The sequence below is a fragment of the Nycticebus coucang genome, chromosome 3, assembly GCF_027406575.1.
Source record: "Nycticebus coucang isolate mNycCou1 chromosome 3, mNycCou1.pri, whole genome shotgun sequence".
NCBI classification, from domain to species: Eukaryota; Metazoa; Chordata; class Mammalia; order Primates; family Lorisidae; genus Nycticebus; species Nycticebus coucang.
In genome coordinates, this window is record NC_069782.1 from 130,947,976 (window position 1) to 130,971,686 (window position 23,711).

General features: G+C 41.3%; 1 protein-coding gene across 2 annotated transcripts in view; it reads right to left on the reverse strand.

Moving 5' to 3' along the window:
* Positions 1-439: 439 nt before the first annotated feature.
* Positions 440-23,711, reverse strand: part of OGA (O-GlcNAcase) — a 43,169-nt gene continuing 19,897 nt past the window's right edge. Inside the window, exons 7-16 of one of the 2 annotated variants that reach the window (XM_053583034.1) lie at positions 22,535-22,819; positions 19,579-19,737; positions 17,086-17,699; positions 15,974-16,148; positions 12,579-12,664; positions 11,206-11,310; positions 9,825-9,910; positions 9,384-9,576; positions 4,083-4,242; positions 440-882 (exon numbers count right to left, since the gene is read on the reverse strand). In XM_053583034.1, coding sequence (XP_053439009.1) covers positions 746-882; positions 4,083-4,242; positions 9,384-9,576; positions 9,825-9,910; positions 11,206-11,310; positions 12,579-12,664; positions 15,974-16,148; positions 17,086-17,699; positions 19,579-19,737; positions 22,535-22,819 — 2,000 coding nt within the window. In that variant the 3' untranslated portion in view covers positions 440-745. Of the gene's footprint in view, positions 883-4,082; positions 4,243-9,383; positions 9,577-9,824; positions 9,911-11,205; positions 11,311-12,578; positions 12,665-15,973; positions 16,149-17,085; positions 17,700-19,578; positions 19,738-22,534; positions 22,820-23,711 lie in introns of those variants that run through there. The other variant, XR_008378737.1, reaches the window with a different exon arrangement.

Here is a 23,711-nt window from a genome sequence, read left to right on the forward strand (position 1 = left end):
ATCCTGGACACCCTTTCATTTTCATGAGGAAAAAAATTACAAAACAGTAAACACAAAGGATAGTCAAGTTACAGCTACTTTATATACAAAGAAATTTACAAATTTGTCAATTTTAGGCTTTTGCCATAAACAACTGCACATTTGTCCCTACAAACCATACCATGCCTTTACCAATAGTCACTACAGAAGACAATTGGCCATGGCTTTCCAAAAAACAGAAAAACTTTCCCAAACTGAAATCATTTATTCAGCTTCCATTAAAGCCACAATTATCCCACTTGGAATCTCTCTACCCTTAAGCCTCTGAAACCCACTAAATCTTTCTAGTCTCTGCCATGTCCCCAAAGACTGAGAGACATTTAATTCAATAAAAGGAGGATGACAGAAGTAATTTTGATCACTCTTAGGTGAGAAATGCAACCACACTGGATGCAGAAAATAGTGCTGACTACATTTATTGAAGACCTCTTCCTTATATAAGCCCATGTAAGAGGTCTCGGCACCTAACACCAGACTCCAAAAGGAGGCCCGCATCTTTGTTTCACACAAGATTTAAAGCAATACTATCTTCTTCCAACCAGTGAGTAGTCTGAAAGCGTGATGGGTGAGTTTTACGTAGTCTTCTTTGTTTCCAATCCAATTGGTTGATTTGTTGCTGCTCCTAAGACTAAACTGTACAAAGACCTCAACCACCACCCACAGGTGGTGTCAAAGAGACCTAGACAGTTCATAGTACCAACAAATGTCACAGGCTCCGACCAAGTATAACCACATCTTTTGGAAATCCTTCCATTTTTGCAATTTCAAAACAGCCTAACTTGCTGTAAAATTCCAGAATTCTCTTATCATCTGGTCTCACTTCACAGAAAGCTCCCCGGGAGCCTAGAAATAAAACAAATATTAAATCATAAACAAATAGGAAAACTGTAAATATGAATTTTAATTATTTTTAATATATTTAAAATAGGGCGGCGCCTGTGGCTCAGTGGGTAAGTGGGTAGGGAGCCGGCCCCATATACCAAGGGTGGCAGGTTCAAACCCAGCCCCAGCCAAACTGCAACAAAAAATAGCTGGGCGTTATGGTGGGCACCTATGATCCCAGCTACTCGTGAGGCTGAGGCAAGAGAATCCCCTAAGACCAGGAGTTGGAGGTTGCTGTGAGCTGTGTGATGCCACAGCACTCTACCAAGGGTGATAAAGTGAGACTCTGTCTCTACAAAAAAAAAAAAAAAATATATATATATATATGTATATGTGTGTGTGTGTATATACATATTTAATGTAGATAATAGGGGCATGTATACTAGCTCCAAAATTTATACCATAATTTAAAGAATTCACACTAATGTTAAATAGTGAGTAAAGAAAATCTTTCAGGGAACAGAATGTAAGAAATCTCAATGCCAAGGACAACTCTGTTTAAAACATTTAAAGTACCTTTTAGGGGCCCACAGGACAAAGCCTATTCCAGCCCATGTCACAAGTCAATATAACCAGAATAGCCCAGTCTTTTCTTTTTTTTTTGTGAGACAGAGTCTCACTTTGTCGTCCTTAGTAGAGTGCCGTGACATCATAGCTCACTGCAACCTCAAACTCTTGAGGTCCAGTGATTCTCTTGCCTCAGCTTCCAGAGTAGCTGGGACTATAGGCACCTGCCACTATGCCTGGTTATTTTTAGAGACGAGGTCTCATTCTGGCTCAGGCTGGTCTCAAACCTGTGAGCTCAGAGCAATCCACCCACCTAGCCTCCCAGAAGGCTAGGATTATAGGCATGAGCCACCACGCCTGGCCCCAGAATACCACGGTCTTAAGACACACTATATCAGTGGTTCTCAAGCTTCTTCTTTTTTTTTTTTTTTGTAGAGACAGAAGAGTCTCACTTTATGGCCCTCGGTAGAGTGCCGTGGCCTCACACAGCTCACAGCAACCTCCAACTCCTGGGCTTAAGCGATTCTCTTGCCTCAGCCTCCCGAGTAGCTGGGACTACAGGAGCCCGCCACAACGCCCGGCTATTTTTTGGTTGCAGTTTTGGCCGGGGCCGGGTTTGAACCCGCCACCCTCGGTATATGGGGCCGGCGCCTTACCAACTGAGCCACAGGTGCCGCCCTCTCAAGCTTCTTAATGCCATGACCCTTTAATATAGTTCCTCATGTTGTGGTGACCCCCAACCATAACATTATTTTCGTTGCTACTTCATAACTACAATTTGGCTACTGTTACAAATCGTAATGTAAATATCTGATATGTAGGATGGTCTTAGGCGACCCTTATGAAAGGGTTGTTTGACCTCCAAAGGGGTCGAGACCCACAGGTTGAGAATTGCTGCACTACATCCATCTATGGGATTCAGTTCCAAGTTATGACACTGAGAATTATCCTTTCCTCAGTTATTTAAATTATCCCGTGAAGAGGAAACCACTCCCTCAAATGATATAAAGATGCAACAAACAAGGCACATTCTCATGCATCAACAACCCTCTAACATGAGTGATACATAGGCTCGGCAGAGCGCCAGCCACATACACTGGAGCTGGCGGGTTCGAACCCAGCCCGGGCCTGCCAAACAATGACAACTACAACCAAAAAATAGCCGGGTGTTGTGGCAGGCACCTATAGTCCCAGCTACTTGGGAGGCTGAGTCAAGAGAATCACTTAAGCCCAAGAGTTTGAGGTTGCTGTGAGCTCTGACGTCATAGCACTCTACCGAGGGTGACACAGTGAGATGGTCTCAATGGTCCAAGGGCTAAATATGGTCTTTTCAATTTTTTAAAGGACTGTTTTAAAAAAATATGTAACAGGGCGGTGCCTGTGGCTTAGTCGGTAAGGCGCCGGCCCCATATACTGAGGGTGGTGGGTTCAAACCCGGCCCCGGCTGAACTGCAACCAAAAAATAGCCGGGCGTTGTGGCGGGCACCTGTAGTCCCAGCTACTCGGGAGGCTGAGGCAAGAGAATCGCTTAAGCCCAGGAGTTGGAAGTTGCTGTGAGCTGTGTTATACCATGGCACTCTACCGAGGGCCATAAAGTGAGACTCTGTCTCTACAAAAAAAAAAAAAAAAAAAAATGTAACAGAGATAGTATATGTGGCCCTTAAAGCCTAAAAACTTTGCCAAAAGTTTTCATACAATAATATAAAATTTTCTTTTTTAAAAAAATATTTTTGAAGGCTGAGTTTAGATAAATTCTTTTTTTATTTTGAGACAGAGCCTCAAGCTGTCGCCCTGGGTAGAGTGCAGTGGCATCACAGCTCACAGCAACCTCCAACTCCTGGGCTCAACCGAGTCTCCTGTCTCCGCCTCCCAAGTAGCTGGGACTACAGGTGCCCACCACAACGCCCAGCTATTTTTTGGTTGCAGCTGTCATTGTTGTTTGGCAGGCCCAGGCTGGATTTGAACCTGCCAGCTCAGGAGTATGTGGCTGGCGCCTTGGCTGCTTGAGCCACAGGCGCCGAGCCTAGATAAATTCTCAAGCAAAAACTGCATTCCATGGCTTGTCTCCCATAGTTCAGTGGTCAGGATGTTGGCCACATGCACCAAGGTAGGTGGGTTCGAACCCAGCCCGGGCCAGCTAAACAACAATAAGAAAAAAAAATAGTTGGGCATTGTGGCGGGCACCTATACTTCCAGCTACTTGGGAGACTGAGGCAAGAGAATCACTTAAGCTGGAGAGTTTGAGGTTGCTGTGAGCTGTGACGCCACAGCACCCTACCAAGGGTGACAAAATAAGACTGTCTAAAAAACAAAACAAAACAAAAAAAAAACAAAAAAACTGCATTCCTAAATTAAGTTTCTCCCTCAGATTTTACATTTTAATGTTCCTCTATTGTTTATGGGCCTTTTGGCAAAATAAACACATCCTCATGTACTCACTTTTCATTTAATCGGAACTCAAGTCTTCAAAGTGTAAAAGAGCAGCATTTTTCAGTGACTAATACACATGAAATTCACACACTACTGATAATTCAAAATCCAAACCACAGACAGTGGGAAAGGGAATATAAATTGACAAATCACTTCTTTATCCTAAAATATAGTCTTGTCCCTACTTTATACAATCACCACCAACTCCATAAATATATACTTACCATTAGCCTTCAGTGAAGACAAGAGGCAGGCCATCATGCTTTTGGCCACACTTGGGTCAGTTACTTTTTTGTGAATATCCATCTTTATCAGAGAAGGGAAGTTGGCAAGGAAAGTTTCTGGCAATACTTCTTGTTCTTCATGAAAACTCAACATTATTTTCTGTAAAAATTATAAAGAATCTCTTGACTTTCTATAGCTGCCTTTTATATTATCTACATGCCAACTCAGTAGTAGGAAAAGGAAAGCAATATTAATAATTCTTTCAGTCATTATGTAAATATTACACTCAGAATTAAATTCTAATTCTAACTGAAGCACCTTTTTTTTCTTTTGATCTTTTGAGACAGGGTTTAGCTCTGTCACCCAGGACAGAGTACAGTGAGATCATCATAGCTCACTGTAGCCTCAAACTCTTGGGCTCAAATGATTTTCTGCCTCTGCCTCCCCAGCAACTGGGACTATGGGCATGTGCTACCACACCCAGCTAATTTCTTTCTTTCTTTCTTTGTAGAGACAGGGTCTCTAGCTATGATGCTCAGGCTGATCTTGAACTCCTGGTCTCAAGTGGTCCTCCTGCCTTGGCCTCCCAAAAGTACTAGGATTACAGGCATGAACCACACCCAACTAGGATTTTCACTTTAACAGTTTGTTTACTCAGTGTGGGACACAACTACAGCAGAGATCTCACCTAACAAACTCAAACACTGTAACCTAATCATTTGTACTTTCATATTAATCAGAAAACAAAACAAGGTAGCGCCTGTAGCTCAGTCAGTAGGGTGCCCGCCACATACACCGAGGCTGACGGTTTGAACCCAGCCCGGGCCTGCTAAACGACGACGACAACTGCAACAAAAAAACAGCTAGGTGTTGTGGTGGGCATCTGTAGTCCCAGCTACTTGGGAGGCTGAGGCAAGAGAATTGCTTAAGCCCGAGTTGGGGAGGTTGCTGTGAGCTGTGATGCCACAGCATTCTACTCAGGGCCACAGCTGGAGACTCTGTCTCAAAAAAACAAAACAAAACAGGGCGGCGCCTGTGGCTCAAAGGAGTAGGGCACTGGCCCCATATGCCGGAGGTGGTGGGTTCAAACCCAGCCCTGGCCAAAAACTGCAAAAAAAAACAAAACAAACAAGCAAAAAAAAAAAGTTTGTTTAAATGAACAGTGGTATTGGGAGCATGGAACAGAAAAAGGACATTAGCAAAAAAATTGGTGAATAAAGTTTGGTGTTTAATAATGTACGAATATTGGTTTCTTAGGTTTGACTAATAAAGAAAATGGGTGGGCTGGGTGCCAGCCATACACCTGAGCTGGAGGGTTCAAATCCAGCCCGGGCCCACCAAACAACAATGACGGCTGCAACCAAAAATAGCCAGGCGTTGTGGCGGGCGCCTGTAGTCCCAGCTACTTCAGAGGCTGAGGCAGGAGAATCGCTTGAGCCCAAGAGTTGGAGGATGCTGTGAGCTGTAATGCCACGTGACTCTACCCAGGGTGACAGCTTGAGGCTATCTCAAAATAAAAAAAAAGAAAATGGGTAAAGAGCATAACATTTTTTTAGAGACAGTTTCATTTTGTAGTCCTCAGCAGAGTGCCATGGTGTCACAGCTCACAGCAACCTTCAGTTCTTGGGCTTAGGCCATTCTCTTGCCTCAGCCTCCCTAGTAGCTGGGACTACAGGTGCCTGCCATAACACCCAGCTAGTGTTAGAGATAGTGTCTTGCTCTTGGCTCAGGTTGGTCTTGAATTCTTGAGCTCAGACAATCCACCCATCTTGGCCTCCCAAAGTGCTAGGATTACAGCCATGAGTCACCTTGTCCAGCCCAAGGTACATTTTGTTATATGTGTTTTATAATTTTTTTTAAAAAAGTTTGTAATAGACACACTGGATTTTGTTTTTATTTTTTTCTTCAAGACAGAGTCTCACTTTGTCACCCTTAGTAGACAAAGTGTGATGGCATCATAGCTTACAGCAACCTCCAACTCTTGGGCTCTAGCAATCTTCTTGCCTCAGTTTTTCATTTTTAGTAAGAGACAGGGTCTCACTCCTGCTCCAGCCGGTCTCGAATTCATGAGCTCAAGTGATCTACCCTCCCCGGCCTCCCTGAATGTTAGGATTATAGGTCTGAACTCACCACCACACCCCATCTTTGTTTGTTTGTTTAACTGTTATTTGCATTTATTTTATGTTGCATCTATTCCCGTGCCATAAGTTTTTGTTTCTTCAGTTTCTTCTGGGATATCTTTTTCTTCTGTGCTACCTCTTCTGGTTTGGGAACAATCTGTTCCTTTTCAGTAAGGATCATCTCAATGTGGCAGGGGGAGCTCGTGTATGGGTTAACGCAACCATGAGCTCTGTAAGTTCAGCGACGGATCTTGGGTGCTTTGTTCACTTGGATATGCTCAATGACCAGAGAATCTACGTCTCTAAACCCTTAAGTTCAGCATTACTCTCTGCATTGTTAAGCATATAGTTGCTGCATTTGTAGCAAAAATTCAGCACTCTTTTTGGGCCACTGACCCTGTGTCCAGCCCCACTGTTTGGCCTGGGAACACCTACCAACTCCACCATTGTAACACCGGAATGGTACACATTGTTTCTTTAAGGTGACATCCTTCAGATACTTGGTGGCTTTTCGTATATGCATACCCTTGATGGCCTGGGCAGTTTCACGTGTGTTCTTAAAGTGAACACGACGATTTGAGCCTCCTGACTTGCATGACTTTGTGGGTTTTTCTGGGTCAAGTGAATAGCGAACCATTTTCACAGATCACCTCAGGCCGCTTAAAGAAAGAGGTGTTTTTGTTTTTTGAGACAAGGTCTTGTTCTTTGGCGTGGGCTGGATGAAGTGCAGAGGTACAATTATAGCTCCCAGCAGCTTTGAGCACCTGAGCTCAAGTAATCCTCCTCCTTCAGCCTCCCAAATAGTTGAGACAATAGGTACACAACATAGCACTCAGTTAACTTTTTTGGGTTTTGTGACTATGTTGCCCAGGCTGGTTGTGAACTCCTAGTCTCCTGAATACTCCTGGCCTTACTTGGCCTCCCAGAGTTCTGAAATTACAGGTGTGAGGCACCATGCCTGGCTAAAACTGGTCCTCTGGTATGCCCTTATGGTGAAAACAGTTACGATGTGGACAATATGTCAACAGCTCAATCACCGGAAAAGAAAAAAGACAGTGTCAGACAGGCATGGTGGCTCACACCTGTAATCCTAGCACTCCAGGAGGCTGAGACAGGTGTATTGCCCTGAGCTCAGAGGTTCGAGACCAACCTGAGCCACGGTGAGAACCCTGTCTCTACCAAAAAAAAAAAAAAGGCTGGGCATTGTGGTGGGCGGCTGTAATCCCAGCTACTTGGGAGGCTGAGGCAAGAGAATCGCTTAAGCCCAAGAGTTAGAGGTTGCTATGAGCTATAATGCCACAGCACTCTTACTGAGGGCCACAAAATGAGACTGTGTCTCAATAAAAAAAAAAAAAGGATATATATATGTAAATATTTATTGAACACAGAAATGATCAGAAGGAACTATTTACTTTTCTTATTTTCTTTTGCTTTTTAAAAATTGATTTCTAAATTAAGACTCAATGAAAGTGGAGACTTTTTAAAAAATACATATGCTGATGTACAAACTAAAATAATCATAAATTACCAATGTGGAGCATGACTGGCTCTCTCTACCCTCAACGATTCCCCAATAATTAAAAAAAAGAAAAAAGGCTTGGCGCCAGCCACATACACCTGAGCTGGCAGGTTTGAATTCAGTCCGGGCCCGCCAAACAACAATGACGGCTGCAAACAAAAAAATAGCCGGGCGTTGTGGCAGGCACCTGTAGTCCCAGCTACTTGGGAGGCTGAGGCAAGAGAATCGCTTAAGCCCAAGAGTTGGAGGTTGCTGTGAGCTGTGATGCCACAGCACTCTACCGAGGGCGACAGCTTGAGGCTCTGTCTCAAAAAACAAAAGTGGTTTTCCTATCACAAAACAAAACAAAAAGAAAAAAAAAAAAAAAAAAAAAGACCAGAGTATCTTTTAAATTTGGTGCTTTAAAATGAGGAAAAGATGAAAGGTTCTTTAGTTGTCTGTATTGTGTTTTTACTTAAGGAAATATTGTTAAGTGTTGCCAAATAAAAAACTGTCCTAACACTAAAGAAACAGTTAAAAAATGGTCATGCTAAGAATGAACCCTGGGCGGCGCCTGTGGCTCAGTGAGTAGGGCACTGGCCCCATATACCAAGGGTGGTGGTTCAAACCCAGCCCCGGCCAAACTGCAACATAAAATAGCTGGGCGTTGTGGTGGGCGCCTGTAGTCCCAGCTACTTGGGAGGCTGAGGCAAGAGAATTGCCTAAGCCCAGAAGCTGGAGATTGCTGTGAGCTGTGCACCATAGCACTCTACTGAGGGTGATAAAGTGAAACTCTGTCTCTAAAAAAAAAAAGAAAGAATGAACCCTAAGAGGCTAGGTATGGTGACTCACATTTGTAATCCTACCACTCTAGGAGACTGAGATGGGAGGATCACTTGAGCTCAAGAGTTAAAGACCGTGGCTCAGCGCCTGTGGCTCAAGCGGCTAAGGCACCAGCCACATACATCTGAGCTGGCAGGTTCAAATCCAGCCTTGGCCCACCAAACAATGACAGCTGCAACAACAAAAAAAAAATAGCAGGGTATTGTGGCAGGCACCTGTAGTCCCAGGTACTTACTTGGGAGGCAGAGGCAGGAAAATCGCTTGAGCCCAGGAGTTAGAGGTTGCTGTCAGCTGTGATGCTACAGCACCCTACCCAGGGTGACAGCTTGAGGCTCTGTCTCAAAAAAAATAAATAAATAAAGGTGGTGCCTGTGGCTCAAAGGAGTAGGGCGCCCGCCCCATATGCCAGAGGTGGCAGGTTCAAACCCAGCCCTGTCCAGAAACTGCAAAAAAAAAGTTAAAGACCAGCCTAAGAAAGAGTGAGTGACAACCCCCCATTATCTCTACCAAAACCAGAAAAAATTTGCAAAGCATGGCGCCTGTAGTCCCAGCTACTCAGAAGGCTGAGGCAAGAGGATTGCTTTAGCCCAAAGGTTTGAGGCTGCAGTAAGCTATGATACGCCACTGCACTCTAACCAGGACAACAAAACTAGACTATCTTAAAAAATAATAATAATAAAATAAAAAAGAATACATCCTAAGTACTATTTTCTGTAATAAATTAAGTACCAATATTTTACGATACATTTGCTTACTTTTCTACTTTAATAAGTAGGTCATTTATAAAACAAAACAAAGTATTACCATTATCATAGTATAATTTTTAACCTGTGTATTACCTCAGCCTCAGAGAGTTCTTTGTCACCATTTGGCTTGGTATACTTTTCCTGCATGAAGGGAATCCAGGAAATTTTACATTTCTTAATAAAGGGTGTCACATCTACAGTGCCCAGAGCATAACCACATATACCATCTTCATCTTCTAGGACAAAGCAGTAATCCAGGCTCAGAGAAAGTAGCCCCCCTACTAACCTGCAAAGGAAAAAGGCCACTAGTAAGGTAACAAGTTACTAACAAAAATTTACAATTCAGTTATACAAGGTCCAATGTACTTGAATGACAACTTATAGAAACTATATTTGATGTAAGAAATGAGAAATGCACACATATTAAATTCAAATTTTACTAAAACTAAAGTTACTTCCAGGCATCATCTCCCCTCAATCTGATAAACCTGGCTATCAAATTTCTACTCCCAAATCCAAATATTCATTACATACTTGTCTCCAATAAGGTCAGGCTGACTTTGAAAAGGTAAACCCACTCCATCGTCATACATTTCTCTGCAAATCTTGTACACGGAAGCCTGAAAATATAAGCAACATATCACAAAAAACAGGAGCAGACTCTAACAATAATATGGTTGATATGTCAGTCTAGAGAGGGAGTAACAAAATGCCAGGCCTGTCAGAAATACCATTTCTGCTTTGTTAAATAAATAAATAGTCATTGAGTTAGATTTGTAAAACAGAAAACATCAAGGCTTTAATAAACACTGAGAGTTGTTTTGTACAGGATGGCTTCTGGTAGTAAGCTGTGCATTCCAAGGCCAGCAAATGTTGAGAGTGACAATCTCTCAATGACTTCCTGTATGTTAAGAATACTTCTAAAATGTTTTAAACTTGTTACTGTCTTTAAACTGGGCAGCTTTCTTCTGTAGCTGTCAACAGCCCATAGGTATTTCACAACTGAAAATTACATAATAATACACTGTATTGGAAGTTAAGGACAATAACATCATTTAGACCCTTAACTGTTTTGTAATTCCAATTCTGAATACATTTCATCTGACTTTTTTTTTTTTGAGACAGAGTCTCACTATGTCGCCATCAGTAGAGTACTGTGACTATCAAAGCTCACAGCAACCTCAAAGTCTTGGGCTTAAGTGATTCTCTTGCCTCAGCCTCCCAAGTAGCTAGGACTACAGGCACCCGCCACAATACCCAGCTATTTTTTGGTTGTAGTTGTCACTGTTGTTTGACAAGCCTGGGCTGGGTTTGAACCCACCCGCTTCAATATATGTGGCTGGCGCCCTAGCCGCTGAGTTATAAGCACCGAGCCCCAGCCCTGATTTTTTATTTTTGAGACAGTATCTCACTCTGATGTCTGGACTAGAGCACAGAGGTATCAGAGAGCTCTCTGCAACCTCAAACTGCTGGGCTCAAGAGATCCTCCTGCCTCAGTCTTCCTAACAGCTGGGACTGCAGACCCACACTATAACACCTGGTTAAGTTTTTCTATTTTTTACAGAGACACAGGATCTTGCCTTGTTGCTCAGGCTGGTCTGGAACCACTGGGCTTAAGTGTTTCTCCCACCTCAGCCTACCAAAATGCTAGGATTACAAGCATGAGCCACTGCACTCAACCTCAGCTGACTTTTTAAAGGCAAGAATTAAAGAATTTAACCCAAGATATTAGTAGTCTACACTCGACTGTTCCTCAAATTTTCTCTATTGTTTCCCCCTCTTGTGTTAATGTTTTAATTTTATTCATCTAAAGATCATATTTTCCAAACAGAGTCTTTTAGCAAGTGAGTTCAACATTAAGTTCTAAGTGTATATTACCATAACTATATATTAAATTGGTAACACAGGTAATTACCTCATCTTTAGGAAAATATGGTCTGATAGTATAAACTTTGGAGGTAGGAGTCAGTGGGGGCGGCTGAAAAAAGAGATCATTTGCCCCATCAATTGGCAGCAAACGCTGTGGGAAGAAAAAAAAGGAGATGGATTAGTGTTGAGTAGCTATCCATTACTTTAAATGGGTATGCACTGCAGATTACCAACTTAACATTAACTGGCTTCTGCAGGCAGACCTAAAGAAAAGGGATGTACTATGCTTTACTAATATAAACACCTCTGCTGGGGGGGGGGGGTGCTTCTGAATAGAAATTACCCAAACTGACTTACACAGCTTTAGTAGCATACTAATGGGGATTTAAATTTACAGTAAAAACCAAAACCAAAACCAAAACCAAAACAAACCTATTGCAATTATGACAAATCTTTTATTTTTTAAAAACCTATCTTATATATACCATCTCTCTACTAAAAGATGGCAGAACAGAATGTCAGGAGGAGAGGTTTGGTCTGAAGAGGGTTATCTGTCCAGGAGACGCTTTATCCCCAAAGCAATGCGCTTCAGTTTGCTGTGCGCAGCAGAGCACCTGTTGGGGGGAGAAAAGTAGAGCACCTGGAAAGTCCATGAACAAATTCCAATAGCGAAAAACCTTCATTATTTTATTCAAATGTTCATTAATGAGGCTGGGTGCAGTGGCTCATGCCTATAATCTTAGCACTGTGGAAGGCTGAGGCGGGTGGATTGCTTGAGCTCAGAAGTTGAAGACCAGCCTAAGCAAGAGCGAGAATCCCATCTCTAAAAACAGGCAGGCATTATAGCGAGTGCCTGTAGTCGCAGCTACTTGGGAGGCTGAGGCAAGAAGATAGCTTGAACCCAAGAGTTTGAGGTTGCTGTGAGCTATGACGCCACAGCTCTCTATGGAGGGCGACAGAGTGAAAACTTTATCTAAAAAGAAAAAAAAAAATCACTAATGTGCTATTCCTTTAAGTACAAATTATATTTATAAAAATAATTGAATGTCTAAAACCACCTTAGCCATTCACTTGCATAATAATCTTTTTTGCTCATGGAGTTTCCACTGGTAGACAAGCATGCGCGCATTGTGCATTGCGGGCGCAGATTTAAATGCTGTGCGACCTGCAAAGAAACAATGTGAAGTGTATACCTAGAGCCGCTGCGCTTCGCAGGCGCGGGGGGGATTGGCAGCATCTCCTTCAGAAATTACTGTGAAAGAGGAGGAAAATCTGATTTAAAATTCAGCTATGTAACTAAATTGAATTTGGGACTAGAAAGCCTTCGGCAGACCAATCCTTCCAGCCATCTGATGCGCAACATAAGGTTTCTCATAAAACAAAGAAAATGTCAATTCAGTTGTGAATTCATATTGATACCTGGAACTCTCCTGCTAGACCACCTCTAAAGGCCCAGGGTTCTTGGTCTCCAATTAAGAACTGTGCTGAAGAATGACTACGACACCCTGTTGAGATCAGATCCAAGCGGAGAACGTTACGAGAAAGGGGATTTCCTGAGGTCTCAAATGTCCAACAAACTAACAAACACTTTGTGGAAATAGCTCTCTAACAATAATAATCCAGGGTTTCAGGGCAAGGCTGTGATAATAATTACTTTTAAAAATTCATAAAAGCATACTCATATTCCTTACTCTGGTTAATTAATAATCATTGTTATTAGTTCTATTCTTTAATTATTGGAAGGAAAATCAGTCCCAAGTTTGTCTGTATCATGTTTATACATTGCCCTAGAGACAGCCATACAAATCAAGTGAGTTGCTTGCTCTATCATGAAATTACAGTAACTATATAAACTGAAATGAATGATATATAATGAGACATTTTATTATCACAGCCCATGAAGGAATTAAACCTGTCTGAAGTCACATTTTACATTTTTAGGAAGGATACAGGAAAGGGAAAAGGGGGTGGAGGGGATTAATCTTGTCAGAAAACTAAAGCCAGCAGAATAAAAGAAATTATGAAGTTGACAAAACGAAAGAGAATAACTTTTATTTATTTGGACAAAGATAATCTAAATCCAGATGTGGTTAGTCATAATACCAGTCTGACAGAATGTGAGCTCCAAGGAGAGCCAATTGGTGTTCCTAATTTATCCATACTTTTCTTAAAAGTATGACAGTACCTGATTCCTCTGATCAGCCATTATAATCTTTACAATGCACTTAATACATACTTGGAATGGCAGGCTTTGAGATCAAGAGGTCAGTCTTTAAGGTTACCATTTAACCAACTTCATAGACAATAAAGCCAGCTAACAATAAGAGATTATTAAGGGAAAATGTTTAGAGGCCAAAATTATCTGCCTAGTCTTCTGACAAGATAAAGCAGCGCCATATAGTTCTTTTCCATTGGAAGACAGCATTCTACCTCCTGTTCAAGTTAACAGTCTCATCAGTACAAGATATAGTGTGCTAGTCAGACAGTCCCAAAGCAAATTAATTTTTTTGTTGATAATTCAGGCCCTTTAAGAGATTATGTCTGGGTTCGTCATTTTTTTAGGGGTAGGGGTATTTTTTTAAACATAAAATGTAGTATTTGTAAAATAAATATGAAATAGGGTCAAATTTAGACTATGAATAGAAAGTACCCCATTCCATACATAACTCAGTGTAATTTACACTGCAGGAAAAAACTATACCTCTTAAACTTTAAGATCAGCCAATTTCCCCTACCCCCCACTTTGAGACTACAACATAACTAGCACTTCCAACTATTACAGTAAAAAGCTGCATGTACGAAGAGCTGTGTAAATGAAAACATGGTTAATGCCTCAGTCGCTGCGCAAACGTGACTTCAGTTCTTGCCTACTGCCCTTGAATCTACCTGAGCTACCTCACAGATAGAATCTTTCAATTTAAAGCTAATTAATCATGACGCGCTGTGAACATCTGCCGCTGTCCATCCAATAGTAGTAGACACTTGTGCTGAGGATTCTCCCATCTGTACACAATGGGGAAGAAGATAATAGAAGTCGTTAGTAATCAAAAGTACTGCATAGCCACATTCTTTAAAGGACTGAATGCCAGCTGGATTGGAGAGAAGAGGAAAATGAAGGGTTCTAATCAATCACCCCCTGAAATTACTAAAGAACCAAGAAAATACTCTCCCTGTTGTGAGCTCTTGTAAAGCTATGTGGAAGGCAAGATAATTATGTAAAATTTCTAAGATTCTCTGTCCTTGGCATTATACAAATGTACAGATAGCTTTTATGAAAGCTACCCATATAATTGCTTAGTACAGAGATAAAACCTGAGAAGAGAAAGAAACAATATTGGATATAAACAAGAATTTAATTTTTTTTTTTGTAGAGACAGAGTCTCACTGTACCGCCCTCGTGTAGAGTGCCGTGGCGTCACACGGCTCACAGCAACCCCCAACTCTTGGGCTTATGCGATTCTCTTGCCTCAGCCTCCCGAGCAGCTGGGAAGAATTTAATTTTTAATGATTCTTGAATTCAAAGTTGAACATCAAATGTTTTCAGTGATATATTTAAGTTCAATAATTCAGATTTCAGGTTCAAAATTCCTAAGGGCCTTGGAAATTTAAAGTTTAAATCCCCGTAAGATTAAATATAACTACGTGGTCAGAAGCCTGGAAGACAAATGCTGTCATCCAACAACCAAAATAGAAGTTTTTCCTAGGTCAAAGGGCAGATATCTCCTACCTACACAAAAGGTAGATCTAGAAGCCTTTTAACAGGAGGGTGAAAATTCTCTCTTCTATGTGTGCCTATTGGGCTATATACATACCCAAAGAAAGTTATATATTTTCAAATTAACAATCAGATTCTGCTTTTAATGCTAATTAAGTGCATCACAGGAAAACTTGTTTAATATTGAAGAACCCAAACCTATATAGGTATAAACTAAGAAATCTCACTACTACTTGTTAGTCTAAGCTCACAGTGTTTTAGTCATCTATTTCACAACCAAGACCATGAAACCCATATCACAGTATTTGTGACAACTATGAATACTATGACAAGTCAGTCAGCCTTGCTGCCTGCTGTGTGCTGTATATAGTCCATTACATATTCCTTACAGCTGGATTGAAAACCTGGAAATAAAATGAGGTCCCTGAAGAATCTTGGCCATGCTGGTGCTTTTACCAAGTTTGAGAATTAAAAAAAAAAAAAAAATCATTTTCAAAGACATAGATCCATTTAATAAAACAGTTTTTAGGGGACTGCAATTTCCACCCCTAGGTAAAACCAATTACTTGGTAGAAGGTTAAAGAAAAAGCCTTGTGAAATAATACTGAGTAGCACCAGAATAGCCATCCACTAGAGCTCGCATGCGCACAGGGCTGGGAGGATGGCTTCCTCTTGCCAGGCCCCTTAGATCATTTCAGCAATTGTTCTGTTAAAATCAGCATTAATGTTATCAAGACACAGCAAGCAGCAAAAAGCTTACAGAGTCACGTTTCACAGTGTCTCATCTCCAAATTGGGTAAAAGTGGTATATAGGGTTCCATCCAGAAAGCATTCAGTCAGCGCAAGTTAAAGTCAGTACTTACTAAGATATTTTCAAGATATTCATACTGAATTAGCCCAAGGGAGAAAAATTACTGATGTAATTACCGAGACTTGCATTTCAAGTCTTTAACAATGCCTGCCGTTTAAAGAAAACTAGGCATGGAACTAAAAAAGTTTTGGAAATCCGCCAATTCTCTAAAGGTTTTTCTCCCTGTGGGATAATTTTTTTTTTTCCAAGGGACAATATATGAGAAGAGATTATTCCCGGTGCACCTACCTAACCACTGTACAAAAGACTTCACCATAGACATTATACTCTTGATATCCCAAACATAGGAGTACATGTCATAAAGGATTGTCCTGTTGGCACAATTGGAGAGCCGAGTGAACATTCCCATCACTAGTCCACACATTTCTTCAAACTTGGCTGCTCGTGACCGCCATTCTTCAATCTAGTGAGGATCAATAAAAAGACTCAAAAAATTGCAAGCTTAATGAAATAGAATACATAGTTAAAAATTAAGCTGTTTATAAGGCAGCTGCAATTTACTGTAGCCTACCATCATTTTGTGTGTCCCCAAACTAGTAAATATTCCTAAAATAATCAAAATTGACTTTCCATCATTCCAAATTAGAAGGTCAAACTATGGAAATGAACATACCAGATTCCACATCCACTTTATAGAACGTATTTTATTCTTTTTTTCTTGTGACAGTCTCACTATGTCACCCTTGGTAGAGTGCCGTCATGTCACAACTCACAGCAACCTCCAACTCTTGGGGCTTAAGCAATTCTCTTGCCTTAGCCTCCCAAGTAGCTGGGACTACAGGCGCCCGCCATAATGGTCAGCTACTTTTTTTTATTGCAGTTGTCACTGTTGTTTAGCTGGCCCAGGCCGGGTTAGAACCTGCCAGCCTCAGTGCATGTGGCTGGTGCTGTAACTACTATGCTACGGGCGCCGAGCCAATGGAATGTATTTTTTTTTTTTTTGAGACAGAGTCTCACTTTATCGTCCTCGGTAGGGTGCCATGGCATCACAGCTCACAGCAACCTCTAACTCCTGGACTTAGGCAATTCTCTTGCCTCAGCTTCCCGAGTAGCTGGGACTACCGGCGCCTGCCACAATGCCTAGCTATTTTTTGTTACAGTTTGGCAGGGGTCGGGTTCGAACCCGCCACCCTTGGTATTTGGGGCCGGCGCCCTATCCACTGAGCCACAGACGCCGCCCCAATAAATGTATTTTAAAATGTGGTCAATTTTCTGTCAGTATGCTTACTGAAGAACCTTCTCCAAATTATCAGTATGGTAACCATCCAGGCTAAAGAATCAGATAAATTTTTTTTCGTTTTTCTTATTTTTATAAGAATCAGATAAATAAGCACACTCACTTTTTCAGAGTCTTTTCCTTTGCAGTTGACACTAACAACACTGCTATTTGCTCTAAGCCACTGGAATTCCCGTAACATCTGTGCTCCTTTGGGTCCATGCTCATAAGGAAGGTAGAAGAGATCAGCAAGTAACTGCAAATCCTCCAGAGTCACTGGTTCTGCTGTGTACAATGGCTTTTCATTTGGACCTGGCACAAACTGCTCCTTGTTTGTCTGTTCATCAGTCTGCATAGGGGCAATATCATTAATGCAATCTTCCTGCATCAACATCTCTGGGGATTTTGATTCAGCTATGCTCTCTTTATCGGTGTCCATTGGTTTCAATTCCTCTGCCATTTTAGCTTCCACAATTTCACTCAATATTTGATTGTCATTCTTGTGGTCCGTTTCTTCTTGTTTTTCAACTACCATGTCCATGGGTTCTTCATCAGGTTGTTTCTTTTCTTCTTCCTTGGTCAAAGCTGTAGGCTCACCACTCAACGCTGCTCCCTGACTCATAATGGGGTCCTGGTAAACTGTTGTTACTACCGTTGTGGCATTTAAAGAGGGTGCTGCAACTAGGGGAGTCCCATCAACTACACTTGCTTTAGCTCCACTGTGTGCAACTTGCCTACCTACAAAAATAAAAGTTATAGAGATAATCAAAATTAGAGAACAAATTAGATTTAGAAAAATGCTGTTTTTATCACACTTATAAATCCGAACTTCATTTTGAGACTCCAAATAATTTAAGTTCTAAAAAAAATGAAATTGTTCTAAACTATCAGGGAGGTAGTAGGAAAGAAGGAAAGGCAGAAAAAGGTAATAAACATCCTTAACATGTCAATCTGTTATTACATTCTCTTGAATATTTACATTGAAATACACTTAGGCACAGGCTGGGCACAGTGGCTCATACCTGTAATCCTAACACTCTGGGAGGTTGAAATGGGAGGACTGCCTGAGCTCAGGAGTTGAGATCAACCCCAGCAAGAGCAAGACCCCGTCTCTACTATAAATAGAAAAATTAGCCAGGCATGATGGCCTGCAGTCTCAGCTACTTGGGAGGCCGAAGAAGAGGATCGCCTGAGCCAGAGTTTGAGGCTGCTGTGAGCTATGATGCCAGAACACTCTAGCCAGGGAGACACAGTGAGATTCTGTCTCAAAAAACAAACAAAAAACCCCTCAGGCACAGTGGTTCAACACTTACAATCCCAGTACTTTGAGAGGGTGAGGTGAAAGGATCTCTTGAGCCCAGGAGTTCAAAACCAGCCTGGGCAATATAGTGAGACCCTTTCTCTACAAAAAAATAAAAAATTAGCTGGGAGCTGCTCAGGAGGCTGAGGTGAGAGGATTGCTTGGGCCCAGGAGGTCTAGGCTACAGTGAGCTATGATCATGACACTGCACCCCTCCACTATGTCTCAATAGAATGAGACCCCATGTGTTTAAAACAAATTTTTATATATGGCTCAGTGCCCGAAGCTCAGTGGTTAGGGCGCCGGACACATACACTTAGGCTGGTGGGTTTAAACCCAGCCCAGGCCTGCTAAAATGATGACAACTGCAATAAAAAAATTGCCGGGCATTATGGCGAGTGTCTGTAGTCCCAGCTACTCGGGAGACTGAGACAAGATAATTGCTCAAGCCCAAGAGTTTGAGGTTGCTGTGAGCTGTGACACCACAGCACTCTACCAAGGGCAACAAAGTGAGACTCTGTCTCAAAAAAAAAAAAAAAAATAGGGCGGCGCCTGTGGCTCAGTCGGTAGGGCGCCGGCCCCATACACCAAAGGTGGTGGGTTCAAACCCGGCCCGGCCAAACTGCAACCAAAAAATAGCGGGGCATTGTGGTGGGCGCCTGTAGTCCCAGCTACTCGGAAGGCTGAGGGAAGAGAATCACTTAAGCCCAGGAGTTGGAGGTTGCTGTGAGCTGTGTGAAGCCACGGCACTCTACCGAGGGCCATAAAGTGAGACTCTGTCTCTACAAAAAAAAAAAAAAAAAAAAGCTTAAAAAAATTAAAAAATAAATAAATACATAAATGAAAACAATTATTTCAAAAAAGATATTTTAAAGACATATTAGACTTCTATCAAGATAAAATCTATTAAAGACCAAAAAGTGAGATTTTTAAAACTTACTCTCTAGATCCCTATATTTCATTTAATTTCACTTTAGGCTTGGCACCCGCAGCTCAGTCATTAGGGCGCCGGCCACATGCACTGGGACTGGTGGGTTTGAAACAAAAAACAAAAAAACAAAAAATAGCCAGGTGTTGTGGCAGGCACCTGTAGTCACAGCTACGCAAGAGGCTGAGGCAAGCGAATCCCTTGAGCCCAAGAAGTTTGAGGTTGCTGTGAGCTGTGACACCACAGCACTCTACTGAAGGTGACAAAGTGAGACTCTGTCTCAAAAAAATAAATAACAATTTAATTTTGCTTTGGTTAAAGTGCTTAAGGTTAGGCTCATCACAGCAGCCATGTAATCCAACCCCCTTACAAAAAATGCCCAAACTCACTGCTATACTGATGAGGTACACCAAACTCCTGCAACCATTCTGTTAAAGCTAGTTTTAGAGCCATCTGTGGACTATAGAGTATGTCAGTTTCAATATCTTCATCACTGCCTTCATTTTCTAACTTTATCTGGATCGACACAGTACTGTCTTCACTGTCCGCTGCAAAAAAGGGGAATAAAGCAAAAAATTGTTTCGTTACAAAAGCCTCCTAACAAGTGATACAAATAAATGCAACTAGTTGCTTTTACAAAGAAGTAAAACTAGAATAAACAAAAATGCAAACACAAGCAAGACCCTTCACTGAACCTTTTCATTTAGAATAGTCACCTTAACGCACCGCTACATGTAAAATCCCAACTAAAATAATAACTAATTTTAGAATCATTGGAAAAGTCAGTCATAAATATCCAGAGTACCAATTATCAGGAATGCAGAGTTAAAGGTACCATGCTTTCCATAAAGAAAACATTCCCTAGCCTTCAGGGGCTTATAACTTTATTATAAGAAAAGAAAATCGGTGGTGCCTGTGGCTCAAAGGAGTAGGGTGCTGGCCCCATATGCCAGAGGTGGCGGGTTCAAACCCAGCCCTGGCCAAAAACTGCAAAAAAAAAGAAAGAAAAAAAGAAAATCAATAGGCTGGGTGGCTATAGCTCAAGCGGTTAAGATGCCAGTCACATACACCAGAACTGGCGGGTTTGAATCCAGCCCCAGCCTACCAAACAACAATGACAACTGTAACAAAAAAATAGCCGGAGATTGTGGTGGGCGCCCATAGTCCCAGCTACTTGGGAGGCTGAAGCAAGAGAATCACTTAAGCCCAAAGTTTGAGGTTGCTGTGAGCTGTGACGCTACAGCACTCTACCCAAGGCAACAGCTTGAGACTCTGTCTCAAAAAAAAAAAAAAAAAAAAAGAAAGAAAAGAAAAAAAATCAACAGATAACCAACATATGAGCACCCATGAGGCAATGAAGCTCCAAACCAGTAGTGGTAGAGAAAATTTAGCCTGAATTTCAGCTTGGTATTCAAAATCCCTCCATTCTTAGCTTTTCTTATTTCCTTATATACAGACAGACCTGTCTGGCCAGTGTCTGCTACTTTGTAATGAGTACCATGCTCTGCCTTAAAATATGCAGGAGCCAACTACCATGTATACAGAAGGAATTGAGATTACATTCCCGTTTTTTTGCTTTTCATTGGGGAGTGGGTGATGATAATGACTGAGCCATAAAGGGAGACATTAACTCAATACACAATTGCAAATAGGGGTACAAAACAGAGAAATAGAACACAACTATACTCCACCAAATGTCACAATGTGATATTTCAGTAGACCAGTATGGGCCAAAATTCTGATAACTTCAGAATTTCAATGTCCAGGGTTTATCTCCAGCCCACGAACTTTTAGCACCCAGCAAACTCCACTTATACTTTTCCAGCTTAAATATTCATGAAACCGTCTCTTAACACTTGCTTAGTAGAAATTATCTCTCCTCTGAGTTCACTTCACACAACACTTTGTAGACAACTATTACAATACTTACCACAATTGCCTATAAGTTTTACAACATTAGACTGTTTTTCAAATACACAAACTAGTTTCTTCTTTGCATTCTCAGTGCCTATGAAGATGCACAGGCCATGTAACAGGTTACTTAAATGTAAACAAATCAATAATTAGCAAGCATTCTCTTACTTAGAACTTAATTAAGGATTTTTCAGGAATAAAAATTAGAAAGCCAATATCTAAAATAAGAATATTTTCAGGCCAGATGAGGTGGCTCATGACTGTAATCTCAGCACTTGGGAGGCCGATGCAGGTAGACTGCCTGAGCTCACAAGTTCAAGACCAGCCTGAGCCAGAGTGAGACTCTGTTTCTACAAAATAACCGGGCATTGTGGTGGGTGCCTGTAGTCCCAGCTACTTGGGAGGCTGAGCCAAGAGGATCACTTGAACCCAAGAGTTTGAGGTTGCTGTGAGCTATGAGGCCACAGTACTCTACCAAGGGTGACAAAGTGAGACTGTCTCAACAACAACAACAAAAAGAACAGCATTCTGGGAGGCTAAGGCACGTGTATTGCCTTGAGCTCAAAGGTTCGAGAACAGCCTGAGCCAGAGTAAGACCCCGTTTCTACAAATAACAGCCCGGCATTGTGGTGGGTGCCTGTAGTCCCAGCTACTTGGGAGGCTGAGACAAGAGAAGCGCTTAAGCCCAAGAGTTGGAGGTTACTATGAGCTATGATGCTACAGGACTCCACTGAGGGCCAACAAGTAAAACTCTGTCTCAATAAAAAAATAAATAGGTTCCATTGCTGGGGAAGAACTTCTAATATAGACATCAACACTACTGATAAGTGTCTAGTCTTTCCCACTTGAGGGTATTACTATGAATGCTTATTTCCATTGTGCCTTTTTAATGTTTGATGCTTTATCTGAATACACAGGTAACTGGACATTCAGTCTACATACACATGCAAATCGGTCATCTATTTCTGTGGGAATCTATTGAAATGTCACTTCCCTTTTCTTCGCTGCAACACCATCATGTTGCCTTTTTCTGCTTGGATTTTTGTCAGTTGGATGTTATCTCTTCTAAATAACATCAATAAAAATGCTGAAGATTTAAAAAAATAAATAAAACCGTCTGAAAACAGACAATCAATCAGAAGGATTCTAGAGATAAGAAGGAACACTAAAAGATTATTTGGTCTGGTATTGAGACTCAAAGACTGAATCCCATTATAAAAACAGAGGACTAAGGCCAAGAGGTCAAGTGACTTGTCCAAGGCCACTCCATCTTTCTTCTATCATATACATACCTCATTAACAGAAGTGAACAATATACCTTAATAAAACCACTTACATTGTGATGACAAAGGAATATACACTTGCCACTGGCTCTAGTTAACCCCAGCTCTCCTTCTAAGGTCAAGGACCAAGTAAGTACAGGCTACTTACTCATCACTACATCTTTTCTCACTCCATTCATGTTTGATTTGTACCAGGTGGCAAGAGTGTGGATAGCAACATAGTTGGCTTCAAATTCACAATTTGGATTTGTGAGTACTCCTTTTAATCGTGGGATGAGTTCTGTGGATCTTCCTTTGTACGGGCCCAGAAATAGTCTCTTCTGATCATAATCATTAGCATGAATGTTATCCCAGATTACTGGAGCTCTCTTAATAATCTTAGAAACCTCTTCAATGGACTCTACTGGAATTTCTTTAGAAACAACTTTGGGACCTAGAAATAATGACCACAGTTTATTAAAATCGCATGCCCATATTAATTAAAATTAAAAAAAAAAAAACCCTCACACATGGTTCTTTAAAATATACTGCACATATACTTTACTGTGTTTTCCTTGCATGCACAATTTCTAACAATTTTTTTTTAACATATGTGTTTTTATTCAGTTTTATTTTTTCATTTTATGAAACTGTCTCCTAGGTCTGGGATCAATACCTTTAGCCCAGTTCCCTAGTTCTTTTTGTTTTTTTTTTTGTAAAAACAATACAATAGCCTTGTATTTTTTTTACCTCTATTATGCCACAAATTCACAGGGAATAGATTCCAGCTGTGTAGGGACCTTTTCATTGACTGTCACAAAGTCCACTATGCCTATTATGCCATGAATTCACAAAGAATAGGTTTTAGCACCTATGTCCTGTTTCACTGATTCTTACAGTGCTACACAGGAGCTGAGGCTCCTTTCTCACCAAGTTGCTTCTCTGTGTGGAGCAAGATGGCACTTCAGTTGAACCCAGTTATCTTTCCCTTTGGCTTTTCTGATCATTTTCCTTCACGGATTTCAGGAAGCTATTTCAGCTCTTAAAGAGTGCTTAGTACTCTCAAAACTAACATAAATCCTCTTGGCAAGAATCTTGCCCTTGTTTGTTTACAACAATGCCATTAGAGTGCTGGGTAATACTGTAGCCTGTTCCAATTTTGAGACAGTACCCATTTCCTTGATGTCTGCAATATCTCCTTTCTCGTAGACCCGCATGTATGTGGCCAAAGGAAAAATTGCATATTTTCTAAAAGGCCTAGAGAATATATATCGGGGTGCCTTTCCTCCCATTGTATTTGTCATTTTGGTGAATTACTGGAAGATGGTGTCTCCCGCCAAAGGCTA